This window comes from Cynoglossus semilaevis, chromosome 20 (assembly GCF_000523025.1).
Source record: "Cynoglossus semilaevis isolate Cse_v1.0 chromosome 20, Cse_v1.0, whole genome shotgun sequence".
In the NCBI taxonomy this organism is placed as follows: domain Eukaryota; kingdom Metazoa; phylum Chordata; class Actinopteri; order Pleuronectiformes; family Cynoglossidae; genus Cynoglossus; species Cynoglossus semilaevis.
This window is the reverse complement of record NC_024326.1, coordinates 12,796,568-12,814,520: the sequence shown is the minus strand read 5'-3', so window position 1 is coordinate 12,814,520 and position 17,953 is coordinate 12,796,568. Positions and strand designations below refer to the sequence as shown.

General features: G+C 39.1%; 1 protein-coding gene across 4 annotated transcripts in view; it reads right to left on the bottom strand.

The window, feature by feature from the left end:
• col15a1b (collagen, type XV, alpha 1b) overlaps positions 1-17,885 on the bottom strand; it is an 18,514-nt gene extending 629 nt beyond the window's left edge. Inside the window, exons 1-41 of one of the 4 annotated variants that reach the window (XM_017042222.2) lie at positions 17,075-17,885; positions 16,743-16,807; positions 11,057-11,244; positions 10,579-10,788; positions 9,899-10,051; positions 9,710-9,784; positions 9,228-9,326; positions 8,755-8,869; positions 8,562-8,602; positions 8,271-8,432; positions 8,156-8,182; positions 8,015-8,077; positions 7,857-7,934; positions 7,700-7,762; positions 7,436-7,585; positions 7,237-7,290; positions 6,958-6,993; positions 6,688-6,816; positions 6,454-6,513; positions 6,335-6,361; positions 6,183-6,215; positions 5,727-5,789; positions 5,595-5,630; positions 5,434-5,517; positions 5,008-5,043; positions 4,644-4,706; positions 4,442-4,522; positions 4,273-4,308; positions 4,101-4,154; positions 3,818-3,874; positions 3,570-3,629; positions 3,137-3,209; positions 2,926-2,951; positions 2,316-2,411; positions 2,071-2,221; positions 1,884-1,951; positions 1,662-1,793; positions 1,257-1,331; positions 737-811; positions 397-594; positions 88-202 (exon numbers count right to left, since the gene is read on the bottom strand). In XM_017042222.2, coding sequence (XP_016897711.1) covers positions 88-202; positions 397-594; positions 737-811; positions 1,257-1,331; positions 1,662-1,793; positions 1,884-1,951; positions 2,071-2,221; positions 2,316-2,411; positions 2,926-2,951; positions 3,137-3,209; positions 3,570-3,629; positions 3,818-3,874; positions 4,101-4,154; positions 4,273-4,308; positions 4,442-4,522; positions 4,644-4,706; positions 5,008-5,043; positions 5,434-5,517; positions 5,595-5,630; positions 5,727-5,789; positions 6,183-6,215; positions 6,335-6,361; positions 6,454-6,513; positions 6,688-6,816; positions 6,958-6,993; positions 7,237-7,290; positions 7,436-7,585; positions 7,700-7,762; positions 7,857-7,934; positions 8,015-8,077; positions 8,156-8,182; positions 8,271-8,432; positions 8,562-8,602; positions 8,755-8,869; positions 9,228-9,326; positions 9,710-9,784; positions 9,899-10,051; positions 10,579-10,788; positions 11,057-11,244; positions 16,743-16,807; positions 17,075-17,085 — 3,418 coding nt within the window. In that variant the 5' untranslated portion in view covers positions 17,086-17,885. Of the gene's footprint in view, positions 1-87; positions 203-396; positions 595-736; positions 812-1,256; positions 1,332-1,661; positions 1,794-1,883; positions 1,952-2,070; positions 2,222-2,315; positions 2,412-2,925; positions 2,952-3,136; positions 3,210-3,569; positions 3,630-3,817; positions 3,875-4,100; positions 4,155-4,272; positions 4,309-4,441; positions 4,523-4,643; positions 4,707-5,007; positions 5,044-5,433; positions 5,518-5,594; positions 5,631-5,726; positions 5,790-6,182; positions 6,216-6,334; positions 6,362-6,453; positions 6,514-6,687; positions 6,817-6,957; positions 6,994-7,236; positions 7,291-7,435; positions 7,586-7,699; positions 7,763-7,856; positions 7,935-8,014; positions 8,078-8,155; positions 8,183-8,270; positions 8,433-8,561; positions 8,603-8,754; positions 8,870-9,227; positions 9,327-9,709; positions 9,785-9,898; positions 10,052-10,578; positions 10,789-11,056; positions 15,685-16,742 lie in introns of those variants that run through there. The other 3 variants (XM_017042221.2, XM_025066131.1, XM_025066132.1) reach the window with 3 other exon arrangements.
• Between the last annotated feature and the right edge of the window lie 68 nt (positions 17,886-17,953).

The window sequence follows — 17,953 nt, the reverse complement described above, 5'->3', positions numbered from 1 at the left end:
TGACTGAATATTAAAAATATTTTAACCATATATTAGTTGGGTTTTTTTATACATATATATATAATAGTCTCCACACACATACTCACCACGTTGAATCTGTCATGACGTTCCGTCCATCAAAGGAGTAGATAGGTACTGATGGATTAAATGTTCCCCCATTCCCAGAGAAAATGGACTCCCAGTTACTGAACAACAAGTCACCCTAAGGAGAGGACGGAGGAGGAGGAGGAGAGATTAGGAGAGGGAAAGTGAGAGGGAGGGTAGGACAGAAGCGCAGAAGAGATGGAGATGGGAGAAGAAAGATGAACAGTTGGGATGTCGACAATAAATACATATAGAATCATAAAATGATTGATATTATCTTCTGTGTGTATAATATTTAAATACTAGTCTTACCCTCAGGTTAACTACTGGCATCTCAGTTCGATCTGCTTTCTTCACTATGGTTGCCAGGTCCTGTAGGTGTGAGGATAGGAACGCCCTGTAGGTGGCACTAAGCCCGGTGGAGCGTGCCTGCTGATAGCACTGGAAGTCTGCCCCCCGGATGCCACGGATGTCACCCTTTACGGGGGTATTCAGGGCCACCAGGTGGAGCTAGGATGAAAAGCATATGTTTTTTACAATGTCTTATGTGTATGTGAAAAAAAGAAGTTTAAAAAAACTCCTTAAAATACAAGTTTATGTTGTGATGTAACAATGTGAATCACTGTGTGACAAATAAAAAACTTTGACTCACCCCAGGCCCAGCACTGACAGTTTGTGGCACTACATTAAAGCTGGGCTGATATCCTCTGCCTCCATCCTGCAGCTCCTGCAGAAAATGACGTTTCATTGTTGTTAAATCCGTTTCTTGTCTTTAATGACGTTCTGCTGTGGCTCGTCTTCTACATGTGCATTTTTACATTTATACCTGGTTGTGGCTCCAGTCTGGTCGACTCCATTCTTCAGTTCTGAAGGATTTACCAAGTGAAATCAGCTCACCAAGCTGGAACATCAACATACATACAACATTATTATTATTATTAGGTACTTATTTATTCTGTTTAATTTTTTATTATTATTACACAGTGACACTTTGGCCCAGTGTCAATGTCTCTGTCATTAGTGTGGAACCCCAGGGTTCACCTCCTGGGCAAGTTCGAATCCCGGTTAGGGCGGTTGGTACCTTCCAGTGGACCCACCACCCGCAGGAAGGTTCAGGNTTAATGTCGTTCTGCTGTGGCTCGTCTTCTACATGTGCATTTTTACATTTATACCTGGTTGTGGCTCCAGTCTGGTCGACTCCATTCTTCAGTTCTGAAGGATTTACCAAGTGAAATCAGCTCACCAAGCTGGAACATCAACATACATACAACATTATTATTATTATTAGGTACTTATTTATTCTGTTTAATTTTTTATTATTATTACACAGTGACACTTTGGCCCAGTGTCAATGTCTCTGTCATTAGTGTGGAACCCCAGGGTTCACCTCCTGGGCAAGTTCGAATCCCGGTTAGGGCGGTTGGTACCTTCCAGTGGACCCACCACCCACAGGAAGGTTCAGGGGGGTTGGTACGGTGCAATGTGATTTGGGTGGCGGTCATGGAAACTGCTGCCCCTGCGACCCGGTAACAGATAAGCGGATGAAAATGGATGGATGGATGGATATTATTACACACCTGAATCTTCTGCCATCCTGTCTGGGTCCTGATGTAAAGCTCTCCTCCTCCGTCAGACACATAAGCCAGAGTTCCTTCTGAGACACGTTGACTGTCTTTGGTCATGGAATGAATGGTTTTATAGACGGTCACCTTAATGCACACAACAACAGTCCAGAATAAATGCCGCAAGTGATTTTTTTCCAGGAGAGTTTGAGTTTTGTTTTGTGGGGAAAAGCTCACCAGATTTCCATGTCCTGGAGACCCTGGTGGACCGGGAAGACCAGGTGGACCTGGGAGGCTAACAGCTGCTGACAGCAATTTAGAATTATTTTGAAGAACTTTTGCTCATTTATTATACAAACATGTGATTTTGATAGTTTAAAATAAATGTATTAAAAAGTATCTACTTCTCCCATCTCAAACTTACCTGTACCAGATCCATTCAGAGGTGCAAGTCCTGGAGGTCCAGCAGGGCCAGGTGGACCTCTGAGTCCAGGTCGTCCAAAGCCTGCAGTCCCGGGCAGACCAGGGGAACCTCTTTGGCCAGGAGGACCCACAATAGATTCACCTTTTGGACCCTTTAGGAAGAGAAAAGAGGATCGTCTCTTGAAATAAACTCTAAATTATTGACTTGGAAAAGTTATTTCAGACTGACATTTTATCAGAACTCACCACGAGGCCTGAACGTCCAGGCAGTCCTGGAGCTCCAGGCAGACCGGCAGCACCTTTATCTCCCTTCTGACCCTTTAGCAGATCACCTCGCTCACTCTGTGAAAAGACAAACCAGAGTAGATGTCATGAGCAGTAACAGTTACAGCAGTTAGTTTGATGACAAAACAGAATAGAGAGTCCCCATTTATATCATTTCAATGTCACTGTTCAGGAAACGTTTCTTTTTGAAGACTTTGGGAACTTATTACTATAGAATGTTACTGTGATGAATGCTAGCCGTACCTAAAGATTACATAATTTATGAATGTTAACCATATAAATGGAAATATCACATTTTAAGGTTAATCGGTGCATTTTCATGCAGTTTTAAGAATTATTTTAGTTCTGAAAACTTTTCTGGAAACTTTGTATATTATGCTGCTTTTGATCACTAGTTGATGTGACAAAATAGGTTTCCCTGAACTTTAAAGATAACAACGTGCATATATATATGTATATATATATATATATATATTTCAGAAAACTTTTTTTATTATTTTATTCGAGAAACTTTTTCTATTTTTTTTTTTTTTTATTTCAGAAAACTGTTGAAAAGTCTTGCTTTACTCACCATCAGTCTGTTGACAACTTCAGAGTCTAAAAGAAAAGGAGAATGAAATATTTAAAAAATTACAAAGAAATCTGTGTTACCAGTTCACGATGGAAATTGACTTGAAGCTGTAGGTAGTATGATGTTTGGGTATTTTTATCATCGAAAATCAGCATCTCTGATGAAGGACAAGTGACTTCTAGGGAGTCAAACAGCAGAGGCAGCCTCTTACCAGGTGTCATTCCATCCTCTGTTACTCCCTCGTCTCCTTTGTCTCCGATGAAGGCTCTCCTTGACATCACTCCCTTCACACATACAAAGTACAGTACAAAATGTTGTAGCACAGACACAGATTCAGTTCAACAGTGGTAAAAACAAAGACATGAATGATTCAAGCAAATGGAGACAAAAAACCCAAACAATTACAGCAGATAAAAAGGTTAGGAGAAATATATTGCCAGGTACTGTAAGTAACGAATAAAATATCCTTATATACCAACTTTGCTGCAAGTGAAAGAAAACGATTTATTTTATTATCATTATTTACTCGTAATTCATTAGTGTTAATGCACACTTCCCCCAACCAATGGGTTTAAGTACACTTGATACAGTGTATGGTTGACGTACAGATATATTAGTAGGATATTACATGGGTTAACACTCACCCCATTAAAACCAAGAAATCTTCCTGGACGTCCTGGAGGTCCTGGAGGTCCGGGTGGTCCCTGGGGCGGAGGAAGAAAAAACCTTCACATCTCTAATCAAATCATACCAAATTTACACCAAGGGCTTTTTTCCTTTTTAATTGAAGTCTATCAAATGTCCTAATCTCAGAGATTAAAATTGACATTCTTGAAAGTCTTACTCCGTCTGTTAGCTGTTTAGTGTAGGATGTTTTGCTACCTTCCCTTACCGACAGGCCAACAGCTTCTCCTCTGTCACCTTTTTTACCAGGGAAACCAGGGCGGCCCTAAAAGGAAAGGGCAAATATAAAAAAAACATTTTGGCACCAAATTTAAAAAAAAACAGCAATTAAGAAAAACAGAAGCAAAATAATGGAAAATAAAAATATATAAATTATAATGATGCACGATAATTATCGGCCAGATAAATATAAGGACCTGCAGTGATACAATATTAAATACAGTCACCTTAAACCTATACTGTATATAAACCAAACCAATCAGTGTACTCACCGGACGACCTGGAAAGCCGTATTCTCCTTTTTGCCCAGGAGGTCCCATAGGACCCTAAAATCAACACAAAAATACATCAGCATATTTTATATATCAATTAGTCCAAAGAGCCAAAGACTAAAAAGCTTATAACAGTTTTTTTTAAAGAATTCTGGGAATGTGACGGACTTACCATAACTCCAGCACTTCCTTGATAACCCCGGTCACCCTACAAAAATACAAAGAATGACAAAAAACAAGGTGAAGTTTCCAAAAGACAAGAAACAAACAATAGTGATATTACACAAAATGTGTAAAATCCCAGGTGTCCCGCCTAAATATTAAGGATCATTCTGTTGCACCTTGATGCCTTTGGGTCCACTGGGTGGAGATAAAATAGATCCATCAGCAGCAACGATCACTCCTGGCTCTCCCTTCTCTCCCTGTGTGAAAACACAGGAGACGACGGGGATACGTTTGAGAATATTTCTGCTTTTACGACTCACAAAGTGAGTCACATGGCATGAAATCTAGTCTACGGCTTTTTAGTTTGGCCTTCCTTACTTTATTCCCAGCTGTGCCATGGACACCCTGAGGTCCTCTGTCTCCCTTTGGTCCTCGGGGACCCTGAACAATTAATCAAATGACACGACAAATATGAAAAACCAAAACAAGTACTGTATTTTCCGGACTATATGTCTCTCCGGACTATAAATCGCAACAGTGCCCTGAAAAAACAGTAATACTGCATTATTATAACTGTTAAAAAAACAAAAATTAACAACCACAGGGTCCCAGACCAGTAGGGGGCTGAGGATTTTTTAGTACTCAGCCAGGTGAAAAACCAAACAAACACAACAAATAAACAGTTCCTTAAAGTTACACTGTAATCATAATTTGTAGCATAATGTAAAGAGAGTTCACTTACAGGAAACCCTGCTCTGCCAGGCAAGCCTTCAGCACCCTACGACACACATGAAGTTTTAAGTATCATTTATAATGAGTCATTAATTATGAAGGAACTATAAAAAGTGATCTTCACTACTCATTTGATTGTTCTCCTATTTTATTTTGTTCAAATAACTTAACCTTAGTGAGCAACATATGTTTTCCACTGTAACCTTCATTCATCTGTTATAAATGTAGAAATATTTAAATTTGGACAATACAGAAGAAAATGACCATTATCGCTCCAGACAAATAAACAAAAATTGACAGCAAATCTTTTCAGTCAATTATAAATATAGATAAAAATGATGCATATTGAACTTTTTTTTTTTAAATTTTATAAATTTGAATTGTAATTGTCTTTAAAATCCTAAGTAAAGAATAACGTTTCTGTATGTATGCATACATTCTGCAAATTTACGACCGGTCCAGGAGGTCCCGGCGGCCCAGGAGGTCCAGGGATACTGAGTCCATCTCTGCCTTGGTCACCCTTTGGGTAACAAAAATGATAAGCATTAGCATCAACTTATTACATAATGATAAATGGGTTGTGTTGAAATAACCTACCTTTAAGCCTGGACTTCCCTTTTCACCCTTGGCGCCCTGTTTTAAAGAGTAGAGAAGTCGTTCATAAAGGCATTCCAGGCTTTTTGAGCTGATCTTTATTAGAACATTCTAGTCACATAAAGGTTTCCTCACCGAAGCACCTGGTAGCCCAGCAGGACCCTGAATTCCTTGGGGTCCTGGTTCTCCTGGTTTACCCTGTAATTGGAGCACACAGCAGGCTAAGTATAAGCTAACTGTCTCTTAGCATGTGAGTAAATGACAGAGATAAATTAAAAAACAGTTAAGATTTTGGCTCTGGTGAAAATCCAGATTTATGAGGGTTTGGACAAAGCAGGAAATGTTTCCATATTTCGATTGATTAACTTTTAAATATAATTTATTGGGTAAAGCAAAGATAAAGACTACTTAGTGTTCAAGCAATATAGCTACCACTACTGTATAACCTCGGACAAGAAAATTATTACATATTAATTTCATCATTGACTGCTTTAAACAAATTACTAACACTTGAATAAAAACAGGTTAAAATGCCAATGCTAATTGAGGCAAAAGAACAATGAAGCACATATATAAAAAATATAGACTGACTTTAACAGATATCCCTGGAGCTCCATCTTCACCCTAAACACATGAGGAAAAAAACAAAATATCAATAGAAAAAAGAACAGCAGTTTAATCTTAATCTGTTTCAAGTTTCAAATAGAATTTTTCTTATAGGTAAATCCTAAAATTTAAAGTACCTTAGGTCCTCGAGGACCAGGAGGACCCTGAAACAAAAGAAAATTCAACAAAACAAGAAAATAAACAGTAAATACATGTGGACAGTTCATGAATACATTTCTAAGGCCTTTGCACCAACCTGTGTACCTCTGGCTCCAGCTCCCATGAACACGTCACCTGTCCCAGATCCCTCCATGTCCTGAAAACAAAAACACTGGAAGTAAAATGATGTTGACTTGTTCTTTGTTTTTTTGTTGTTGTTTTTTTTAAATCAATCTTTGCCACATGTTATGTTCATGTTGCCATAGTTACCACCCAGTCTTTGCTCAATAAATCAGTGAATAAATATTACAGTAACATGAAATATTGTCACCTTTAAAAAGTAATTGGCTCTTGAATTTCCAGGGGGTCCAGGTGGGCCTGGTGGACCCGCAGGGCCTCTCTTCCCTTCTGGACCACTGGGTCCTTGTGGTCCCGGTTTACCTTGAGGTCCACTTTCACCCTGTAGACATTTAGAGATTTTATTTTCCATTTTGTCACTGATTTTAATCATTGTTGTAAAGTCAAAAACAAGTCATTACGAGCACTCAAAAACACGCTTTGTTGATCCTTTACTAAAAATTGTCAGTAGTCCACATTTTACCTTTGGTCCAGGTGGGCCAGGTAATCCATGGTCACCCTAATAACAAAGAAAAAAGAAGGGAGAACATTTTCCTGAATTTATTTGACAATACAAGAAATTAAATTTGTAACAGTGGTTTTCAAAATATGGCAAATGTTTCACTGGTGGTACCTCCCCCTAGGGATAAATGGGGGTAATGACTTTTATGAAGTTTTTTTTAACTTAGATTGGCAAGTTATTTCTATCTCTCTCTTGAACCAAATTCAGAAATCACAACAGAGTTCACTTTAATATTCTCACCTTCTCTCCTTTGGTTCCCTGTACACCTGGAAATCCATCTTTTCCTGCTGGACCCTGGGAATGCAAACAAATATGCATATAATCAGGTACGCTTTAAATAAAGAAAATGTGAAATGTGCAAAAAACGTTTCCCTATTCATAATAATAATCATAATGTTAGACATTTGTTACTGTAAAACTGTACGTGTAAAGGACTTACAGGTATTCCAGGTTGGCCTGGAAGGCCGTCTTTTCCAGGGACACCAGCGGGCCCAGCATGACTCAGATTGAGTCCATTAGCTACGTCAGCTGACAGGTTGAATCCAGAGGGACCAGGAGGTCCAGGTGGACCTGGAGGACCAGGAGGACCCTGGTAAAGCAGGGATTTTTAATGATATAAACCCCACCTTTCAGATAGAAAATAAATAGAAAAACAAAAAAAAACAAATGTTTTTTTTTATCCTCCTGACTGGCCTCCACTTACCCTGATGACCTCAGTGTCACTGTCCAAATCCTCGAACCCAGAACCCAGTGCATCAGCTCCATACTAAAAGATAACAACATACAGATCACAATATATTAAAATATTCTGCTTTGATTTGTTGAATTCTTTTCCTGGAAAACAAAATTAATTTACTTACAGGTACGCTGCGAGATCTCAAGGGTCCTGGTGGACCTGGTAGTCCTGGGGGACCTGGTAAACCAATTCCTTGTTCTCCCTATAAATGAGAAGAATAAAGACATTGTTAAAATATGAATATTAAAGGACCGTTTTCCGACACTGAATTCCTTCTCCTACTTTTTCTCCTTTGGCTCCAACATCTCCAGTTAAACCAGGAAATCCTTGAGGACCTCTCTGACCCTTAAAATTCAGAACTTATTCTGTTTAACATATAGTTGCTTTCATATATGCTGCTAAAAAGAGAAAAAAAATACTCACTGGATCTCCATTATCACCTTTACTTCCCTGTGAGACACGGGAAAATCAGAATATATAAATATATGTGATGCAGAAACAAATATAAAGGAAACAAAAACAGTAACGACACACAAACCTTCTGTCCATCTCTCCCTGGCTGTCCAAGAATCCCTGGTTTTCCAGGTTGCCCTTGTGGTCCCATTGGTCCAGGCTGCCCAGGTACTGGGTTTGGTCCTGGGGGACCAGGTGGCCCAGGTGGTCCAGGATCTCCTGATTCTCCTTTCATCCCTGGCCTGACCTGTAAATATTACGAACTTTTAATTAATGATTTGAATATTTAATTCTAAGATTTAGTAAACAAAACTGAGGCACACAACCCCTATGTTGAGGCACATTATTAAAGTTATAAAACCACATGTGAACTCACCTCCTCTAGACTCTCTCCAACCTCATCGGTTCTTGTTCGCCCTGCACAGAGATCAGGAAGGTCAGTGTGTGACAAAACCATGTTTTTAATTGTTATTTTTCTGCCTCGTTTCCTGCTGGCTCCTGTGACCATGTACAACATTTTTAATGTTTTCTCTGTGCTGACACTTTGTTTGTTGTTAAATCATCCTGACCTGTAATCAATACTTCTTCCCCAGCCTCTGTGGGAGTCATGTGACCAGAATACTCATCTAGATCCAATTCTGGAGCCTCAGTGGGTGGTGCATTAATGGGAACACTGTCCTTTTCCTACAATAGATGATGAATTCAGTGAAAAGAAACTACACGTGCCAAAAATACTAATTTAAATAAACATCAGAAACAGACTTATACATTTAAGCATTGTTTAACAACTCATTACTAATTTATTTAAAAAAATGATCAAAATATACACATGGATTGTTGCTCATACAACTGACTATCAAAGCCGACAATCACACAATAACACATTTTTAGAAAATCTCTTCAAATCAATATATGTGAACAGATAGTAAATATAAAACACCATGTAAACGTGAGAGCAAGTTAAAATTTATATTAGAATAAATCACTTGCCAAAATAATAATTCTATAAAAGAAATCAAAATAATATATCAGTTCAACTCACCTGTTGTGTGCTGTGTTTCTGTTGCTGTATTTTAGTGGTGGTTTCCTCCTCTGTCTCTCTGTCGTCCAGAGCATCATCTCCACTGTCATATCCTGAGGCCTTGATTAAATGTAAAATTGTGTCCTTGTGTTAGAAAACAGAAATGTTTTCTGTGCTTAAAAACATCAACAACAAAAATACAGGCTCTACTGTATGGATGTAAATGGATGTAAAAACCTGAACAGAAAAGCAGGGCTGGTATCACATGGCTATAATGTGGCTAATATTTATTTAAGTTATATAATTATAACATTCAAAGGAGTTTGCTTACAGGTTACATTTATGGCTAACCTGTGACCCATATTATGTCAAAGGTCATCGAGTATGTGGGCCAAATCTTGGTCACCTTTTTCCCTATCTAAAGCATAGCATATTTATTACACAAGGACATCTTGCCACTAGGTGCTGCTGTTGTTTCGTGTGTGTATGCACAGTTGACTCACGTAGGGATCGTCATCTTCACACTGCTCATCAGCTGCTCTGGGGTCGTCCTTTATAACCAGCTGCTGAATGGCGCCCTGAAAACACAGAGGTGGAGAATTTACCAGGAAATAGTTCACTTTCCTTTCCTTTCCTTAGGCACAGTCATATTAATATACACAATACTACAACAAAAGTTCTCTTTGACGTACCACAAACTTGTTCATCCCCGTGCTCCCTGCATTTCCAACAAAAATGCCCGAGTTGTGGGAAAACGTCAGCCCCTGCTGCCTTCTCTGGAAACGTGTTCTTTCTGCCTCTCCACAGTCCATGTAGAGACGCACCTCATCCTGTTCCACCACCACCTGACAGGCAACACGGACATTTAAAAAAAAAAAGGTTCCTCTTTGACAAAACTACTACATTTATTTAACTACTATGATTTTTATTTATTTTATGTTGATACATTTCTTTAGCGAATCAGTCCAAATACAAAACCAAAGACAACAAAATAAATAATAATTTGAATTATATTGATTCCACACTGGGGAGAGTCTTGTTAACGGCACATCTGCAGGCTCCAAGTATGTGGTTCCTCTGGGACATTTATTTAACTACTATGAATTTTATTTATTTTATGTTGATACATTTCTTTAGCGAATCAGTCCAAATACAAAACCAAAGACAACAAAATAATTAATAATTTGAATTATATTGATTCCACACTGGGGAGAGTCTTGTTAACGGCACATCTGCAGGCTCCAAGTATGTGGTTCCTCTGGGAATCAAACCCAGGATGACACATATACTTCAGTACAAAAAGAAAATGTGGAGAGGCATAAAATAATTTTAGTCGTTTCTACGCCATGTTATGTCCTAAATTAAAGCTTACTGTGAAGCGTGTCCACTGATCAGTCATTTCAGGGACACTGAAGGCTGCAGCTTTGTGACTGTGGGAGGACTGCTGTCTGTCAGTGTAGTATAGTAGGATACTCTGGAGGCCAGCCCTGGCTGGAGTGAGGGCCAGTCCCAGCTCCACCACCTTCTGAGCAGCATCAGTGATGGCAAAGAGCACGCCTCCTCTTTGGCTTGTTGGTCGCACCTGTGGAAAGCAGCACATTTAACTTCACTTCTAAGTCAAAGTATTTGAAGAATAATGCATGTCTTCACAGCAAAATAATTGTACTATCACTCACATGGATGAGAGAAAACACCAGTCTATTTAGCATTAAATATTAGCTTTAAATACACATACACATCAGTAGATGCTCCTGCAGGTTACACACAGACACACTAGTGACAGGACAGAAAAATAAACACTTCCAAATGTAGACACATCTGTAAAAGGTTAACAGTTAAAATCATCTCACCGTGACAATAATGGCAAAGTCCTTGTAGAATGGCCCTGGTACAAAGCTCTTGGTCAGGCGACCAATGTTTGCTCCAGGTTCAAAGCTGTAGGCTGGAAAGCCTTCATAACCCGGGGTGAAGGAGACGGAGGGAGGCAGGGGAACACCGATCAGCTCAGTCAGGTCCAGGTGACTTCCTGAGCCTCGCTCTGAAGGAAACAGAAATACGGCAATCAGAATACAAGGGACCAAAGAAAATGGTTTCACCTCACAGTTTAGTGTTGAGAAACAATTCATTGTCAGGTTGCAGGTAAAGGGAGATAGACTAGTAAAGATGTCATAATTAAAATTCCCTAATAATTAAAAGTTTCCTTAATCAATTTACAATTTTAAAAATGACAACCCAATAACAAATATTTCAGCCATTAAAACTACTATAAACAATGGAGTATGCTTGGATTAGAGAGTACAGAAAGATCAGAAAATCCAAAAAGTGTTTCATTTAAAACCAACCTCACTCACCATTTTTCCAGTGTTTCAGTTGTTTGTACTGTGACCTGGATTTACCGCTTCCACTTGCTTTGTCCTCTGGAAGCCAAACCTCTGGCTTTACAGTACTTACACCAGAGTAAATCACTGCAGGACCAGGTGTAGAGAACAGAATGGATTCCTCTGCCTGACTGCCGCTCCTCAGAGCTCCTTCTGTCACATCATCTCCCAAACTGACCTGTTCTGTCGCCCAAAGATTGTCAGAAAGACCCAGAGAAATATTGGATGCGGAGGTGAAAGTAGGAGCAGATGAAGGAGCACCACTGGGGCCGGAGGTAGGACTGGCCCACAAGAAACTCCACCATTGAGCTTGTGCAGGTGATGAGAAGAGGAAGAGAGCAAGAGACAGACGAAGGACTCCCATCCTCTTCCCGTGATCACAGTTGTGTCCAAAAACCACAATGCACTATGATCTCAGAAAAACAATGTCCGACAAGTTCAACATGCAATGAAGCAAACAAGTGAAGACGGGTTCACAACATGTTCCTTCAAAATCCTCAAACACTTGAAGGTTAATCTAACAAATGAATGAGATCCGCTCATGACATCTTTCTTTTTCTTTCTTTCTCCTCTTCCCTCCTCTCTTTCTTTGTGATTACTGACTCCCCCTTCTTAGTTACTCAACCATGAATCGCCCCCACTTCATTTGTACGGATTAGAAAGTTGGTTCACTAGTACTCCTCACTCCTCCTTTGTTCTTTCTTTCTTTTTTCTTTGTTCCCACTTCTCGCTGATCTCACTTAAATAATGGGAGATTAGAAATATTACTGCACAGGTGAAGCAGTGTTTGGAGCAAATTACTTTTGTTTATCATTAATTTTTTTAAATTATTTTCTTTATAATAAAAAAATACACCTCTAATCTCTAACTAACTCATCATAGCTAAAGGACAGATGTATAAAAGGTAAAATCTTTCATTAAAAAAGAAAACTAAACTATAATTAACCTTTAAAAAGGTTAATTGGAAGCGTTTCCATCTGCTGCTGCTCAGTGATGTGCACAGAGACAGCGAGGCCCCCTATCTTCACTGACAAAGACAATCTGTTCTGTTGTGCTGCTCTATATAATTGATGAGGTCCAGGATGAACAATAAAGTGCTGGATGTGAGGATGGTTCACTGAGCGGAGTCCTTATTTTAAAGCCTTTTACTTTAGTAATTGGAGGTGGAGTTTGTTTTGGGATATTTGGTGTTTCACAGTAAAAACTAAATATATATTATACTTTAGGAATATTTGCAATAAGTACTGACATCTTAACCAATGAGTTCCTAGAGAGGTTAGCAGCTACAGTATTGTTATGAAGTGAGTGACACTCCAGCATACAAGGTATAGGTATAGAACATCCCTCTTGCACCAGTCATATCCACCATCATGGTCTCTCACCTGTTACCTTCTTATCTACAGGAGACTCAGGCTTAGATACAACAAAAACATGGACAAAATCACTGCGATCAGTCTTTCTAGACTAAATGTGAGCCCCATATTGCACCTCGAAATTCCACAAAGAAAGACTCTTTCACCCTTCACCTCTCCCACTTCCCGTAAAAAACTCCACAATTAACTGTAATTGGTTTACTGTCACAGCTAATCACTCAGGAATGCTGTGAAATACTCTGAAGAAGTGACCCGACACAGGGGAGACGTCACAAGACCTAAGATTTTCAAATGATTTAAGAATGTTCTCTCGCAGACTACACACAAACAGCACTTCTTTTTTTCTCAGTTAGAATGTCCTGGTCCAATTATACCGCGAGAGATATTTGTATGTGTGTGTAGGGGGAGGTCAGCAGAGGAGTGAGGGAGAGTTGTGTGTTTCTGAGTCCATCCAAAGTATTTACTTTAATTTCATTCTCCTATCCGTCCCGTAAGCCAAGCAGGTAGGTGGGCTGTCTTCAGAGGTCAATCGATAGGAGCACATTTTTCAGGTAACTGTACGCACACAGAAAGACACACAGACAGACACACACCAGCCATCAATGAGGCCTGTGTTGCTTTGCTGTTTTCCCCCTCCACCTCCCTTCCTCTGTCCCTCCCATCGTCTTCCGCTCTAACTCTCTTAACTCTCGTCGAATTTAAAGGCTACATTCAGAACCAAAAAGTCAACGGCTGATTGATGTTAAAATAAACACATTAATTTTCTTTCAAACAATGCATCCCTGTGGTGACCTGTCTGTCCTACATACTAACTCACTTACATAGGTATGAAAAAAACAAACCAAAATGTTTTTATGGGGGAAATTATGTCAATTTTATATACTGTGTATAGTGTAAGTGGGGAGCATGTAATTCACATTCCCAACGCTAAGTGGCAGCAACACTCTGACTCTAACCTCAGCTCACTCAATTGTGATTGCCTGAAGACTGACAGGAGTTGTTCGTTTGATCACATTTCTTTAGTCCAAAATCACCAGGTGGGAGACAGAGAATGCTGGGAATGTTTGAAGTGATGAGCATGCGCACACACACACACACCTATTAATCTGTGGATTTCTGACCAATCTCAGGGAAGTCACACAAAGAAACTGCAGTTATCAGTATGATACTGATCCCATTTTGAGGCTTTTTAAAAGATACTATAGAGAGTGAAGCTAATTTATCACTTCTTCTTTGTGCTAATCCAATCAGGGGTCACCACAGTGCCTCACCTCTCACCTTTCTGTACTGCTACATCGACCTCTACCATGTCCTCCATCACTAAATCTATAAAAACTTTCCTCTCAGTTAATGTTTAAACAATCTCCACTTAGCAACTCTAGCCCTTGTCCTTTTTCTGCACTGTGCATGACTGTGATTAATCCTGATTAATCCGCAGCCAATTTATCTGATTATAAATTCGAATTGATTGACAGCTACGTAGTTAATCCCATCTCTGACGGCTGATTGCTTTCATGACGTAGCTGCATATAATCAGTGGTTCTTTTACTGGCTGTCATTTGGAACCACAGGTTATCAAGACAATAACCAACAGATCTGTCTCATCATGCAGATGATCTTCAGACTTTTAACCCACACACACCCACCTAGGACACACACACACACACACACAAGTTCATTTAGCGGCGCACTATAAGGTCTACAGTGTGTCTCAGATGAAAGGAGGCTTTGTGCTAGATGTGAGAAGGTCAGTGGAGAAAAGCTGTGGACGGACAGTTTCCATTACATCAAATCTCTGGCGACCTTTCAACCTAATTTCCCTTAGTGAAAATATTGTACAAACATGTACAGAGACAAATAGCAAAGAGCTGATGTAGGAAAAATGAAGGTCATCCAGTATGGAGTTTGTCGCCCCCCCATTATTGTGTAGACTTAATGACATAATGTATGCCCCTTAAAGTTAGTAGTTTTAAGGGACAGGCTTTGCAATTACAGCTGCAAGTCACTTTGGGAAAGTCTTCATAAGCTTCAAGCCACTGGGATTTAAAAATGAATATGAATGCACCCACTCAGTAGATCACCGTGGTTCCCAAACCTTTCCTGCACCGTCTTTTGTAGACAGGACTATTGTCCAGCCCACCCACGTTGACATATTCACAGCTATTGCTTCAAAACTTCCCTGAACTTTTTTTTTTAAACAGTAATTCCAACAGAACTGCTATTCCCATTTAAATGAAATTACAAATCAATGCCAATTCCCCATTATGGGACAAGCATGAAGAAATGATTTAAAATTGAAATTAATTTGCTACCAATGGCTTACGTTATAAATCATTTTTCTCTGCCACCGCACAAGATCCACTACCCTGCTATAGAACAAGGGCACACTGAGAATCTTACATTATCTCAATTAGCATCGCCTCATGGAAAAAATGACAACATTTACAACAGACCGGCCAGAGGAAAAATACAAAACAAAAGAAGTGTTGATTCTGGACTTAAACTTGCCATGAAGAGATTTTTTCCCAATAAAATTCAGTAAAGCTGAATGTTACACTCATACAGCTGTGAGCTTTCCAACAGTTGACCCTTTGTGTTCAAGTGTCTTCCGACCAAAGTCACGTTCACTCAATGACCACATTTCCTACAATTAAATTGTAAAAAAAGAAAAAAAAAAGAAGAAAAACCTCAATATATCATCGTGCCTATAGTATTGCAGTATATCGCAATATACCTGTATCGTGATCGTATCAGCCACATTCTTGTCATCTACCCAGAATGCAGCTGCAAAACATCTATGCTAGCACTGTGTCATAAAAAGGTCAATAATATTTTAATGCCTGGTTAAACTATGAGCTAAAGGGGAAAAAAACGCTACATGTTAAAATGATGATGTTTTAAGGATCATTTATGAAACAATTATTTGTGTCTGACACGTTGTAAAGGTTAAATGTCACAAGATGTTCACAACCCTCCCTGGAGTTTAGTGTCACACCCTCACACACACTGTAAATTAAATTCTCACCCTGGTGCAAACTTTGATCTGTCTGCTACATCCAACGACTCCATCAAACACACACAGACACACAACACATGCAGACAAACAGCAGAAGGTGAGCAAAGGAAGCAGAGACTGCTGCCAAACAAACAAGTAAGAGTCTCACAGCAGAGGGTGAGTCCACAGGAACAGGGGAGGTGTGAAAGTGATTTACACATTTACTGTGGTAGAAAACAAAAGATTCTAGCGTTACTTTTATACCTACTTCACTGGTCACGACAGACTATATCAGTTATTCTAATAAAACGTTGAAAATAACCTGATATGGAAAAACACATTTTGATACGAAAAGGTGTGATATTATTATGGAAAAAAAAAATTTTTTCAAACAGAAAATGAGCGTGGTCTACATAAGAATGAAAATGAATGAAAAACAGATGTAATAATGAGCCAATGATTATAATCATTTTTTTCTATTTTACACTGTTCTGTTTGGGTGTTGTCTGCAATAGCACCCAGAATTTCGTTGAAATGGTACAGTGACAATAAATTCTATTCCATTGTATTTCATACCACAGTATGCAGATATAGAAAAAATTACAACAAACCTAAATTCAACTTTTTATCACAACTTAGGACAATTGTTATTGCTTTCTAAAATGCACAATGTTATCCCATTCAATCATTTGAACAAATACAAATATAGTATGTTCTTTGTTAATGAAACTGAAAAAAAAGTAGTTTGGACTTGCAGTATGTAAAAGTGTAGCATTAGCATAAATGTTACCTTCTATGACCTGCAGAGCAGCAGCTAGCCAGCACAGAAGGACGAGATGCAGCGCAAGAGACCACCTGAGGAGAAACATCAGTCAATGAAGCAGCACCGAGTGTGTCTGACGTCACGACTAAGTACACAAGTATAAATCTATGTTGAACACATACATTAAATTAAATATAATTTAAAAGTCAATTTGAATAAAGGCCATTTTACACCCAGAAATTGTCATTAATCACAGCTATAATCTGAATTAAAAATACTTTAAATTTAAGTTTTTATATTATTTATTTATTTATTTTTCATATTTGCATGCAGAAAAACAGGGGTGTAAACAGTCTTACCCTTCAAACATTTTAGCCAATAACAAAATAAAAATCCAGGTTTGGCTGTAAAATCCAGATGCCTTTCAGTGATGAACATTCAGGGAAGCTGTTTCTCTCTGCCCCAATGTGGAGACCTAAAATTACCTTCCCTCTCTCCCTCTCTGTCTGTCTCTCACACTTTCAGTACAAAGGCTCCCACAGTTCTAGGGTGAGTGACTTGAAGGCCCACTCAGTTAGGAAATTTGACTCCCTAGGAAGGAAAAAAGACCCCTCCACCCTCTGGCGCCCATTGGACCCTCTTCAGGCCAACCCTTCAGCTTGATTTACTAGACTTACAGTATATTTACTAGAGCTCCATAATGTAACGTTAAACTTTAGGTCATGTATAGTGATGCTACGAAAGTGGATCGACAAAAAAAGTAATGGTTTAACAAGCAAACATATGGGTGGGGCCACAGTGGTTCATACTTTTGCCTTTCTACAAAAATACTGGTTTGCTGGTTCGATCCAGGTTGCTTTTCCAGTACTTTGCATGTGTGTTTCCACTTTGCGTATGAGAGTAACCTACTTGAAATGTCTGGAAATGTTTTTCTGACAAATAATTAAAAACTTGACCTTACCTTCAGAATAGTGGGCTGGGTCCATATCTGGCCGGTCGTCTCTGTCACAATTAGACAGTGGTTTGGAACCAAATGCAGCACATGATTATCAGAACGTAAACAGTCGCGATCACTTAATTATTATTAAGTGAACGCATACAGTGGGTTGTAGAAAAAAACACAGTGTGTCCTGGGGATGTCTCCTGCAAAAAAGTCTGCCTTAGAAAATATCATACGTGTTTACCTTATGTTTTTTTGTGTTAGGGCTGTCACCCTTAGAACTGCCCCTTGGAGACCA